The sequence below is a fragment of the Teleopsis dalmanni genome, chromosome 1 (assembly GCF_002237135.1).
Source record: "Teleopsis dalmanni isolate 2A chromosome 1, ASM223713v2, whole genome shotgun sequence".
Taxonomy (NCBI): domain Eukaryota; kingdom Metazoa; phylum Arthropoda; class Insecta; order Diptera; family Diopsidae; genus Teleopsis; species Teleopsis dalmanni.
In genome coordinates, this window is record NC_051846.1 from 47369119 (window position 1) to 47370220 (window position 1102).

A 1102-nucleotide genomic window follows, 5' to 3' on the forward strand; every position below is an offset into this window, starting at 1 on the left:
ACTAGAGAAGTTGAGGGGCAGCAAAATAACTGGTTGCTAGAACTGACGAAAGTATGTAATTGCCATGCAATATCAATGTTTAATTACCTTGATTGCATCGAACGTTCAACGACTTATATTTTAACGTAATATGATTTACCTTAGTTGAAACTCTGTGTGGATTATATACTTCGTTTGAACTTCATAATCTTAAATAGAACATAAAAAACGTGTTTCATTATTAATCAAGTATACATAGAAACTTAGAATTTGATATATGAAATAAAATATATCAACAAAAATTTTCAAATAGTCATAAATTTTTAAAAAGACTAAAAATTGTTTCAATTTTTTAGCATTTATTTTAACTCCAACTGATTTTCAAAATGAAGTCTAATGACAAATGCCCTCGTGAGCGTATGTTAAGCGAATTCCAGGATGAATACCGAAGGATTCCATTTATTCCACCGCCACGTAAGCGAGATAAATTAATTTTACTGTTTAACTAATCTGCAATGGATATATATTATTTTTGCAGCTACTCGTTTAAATACATTAAAACGTTTTATGTGGGACATACTATTGGATGAGTATATGATATCATGCGCAGAGGCTGTTGCTCCTATTCTAGTAAAAGATGAGTCTGAGTACTATGATCGTTTTTGCAGTCATATTACTTTTCCGTTTGAGGAAGCTCAGCGAGCTTATCTCAAAAGAAAATATCCTTTGTATAGCACTCGTGCAATTACTTGTTACAACAAAAGTGGTGATCCTAGGCAGGAGTTTAAGAGGCGTTCCACAGTTACAGTACCTGTTCAACTGCAAAATGAACAATTTGGTTGATAACTGGTTGATAAACTTTTATATTTTGTAGCAAAAACGAAATTTCCAAAAAAAGAAGAATAAAAATCATTTGTAAGTTTCTAGAATAAATTTTTTTTTCTCAACTGAAATGCATTGTGGTTTTATTTGTTTTCTATATAAATGATTCTGACAAGTAATTTAACAATATTGTAAATATTTCTTTTAATAAGGGAATTTTTCTGTAAAGTATTGCATATTAAGATAAATATCATCAGGACCAAACAACAATAAAAGTTCTAATTTAGACACGACATGATAT

At 29.8% G+C, this 1102-nt stretch overlaps 1 protein-coding gene across 1 annotated transcript; it reads left to right on the forward strand.

Moving 5' to 3' along the window:
- Positions 1-304: 304 nt before the first annotated feature.
- LOC119672886 lies at positions 305-879 on the forward strand. The gene is made up of 2 exons (XM_038084047.1): positions 305-453; positions 518-879. The coding sequence occupies exons 1-2, from the start codon at positions 366-368 to the stop codon at positions 820-822; spliced, it is 393 nt and encodes a 130-aa protein (XP_037939975.1). The 5' UTR covers positions 305-365; the 3' UTR covers positions 823-879.
- The last annotated feature ends 223 nt before the right edge of the window (positions 880-1102 follow it).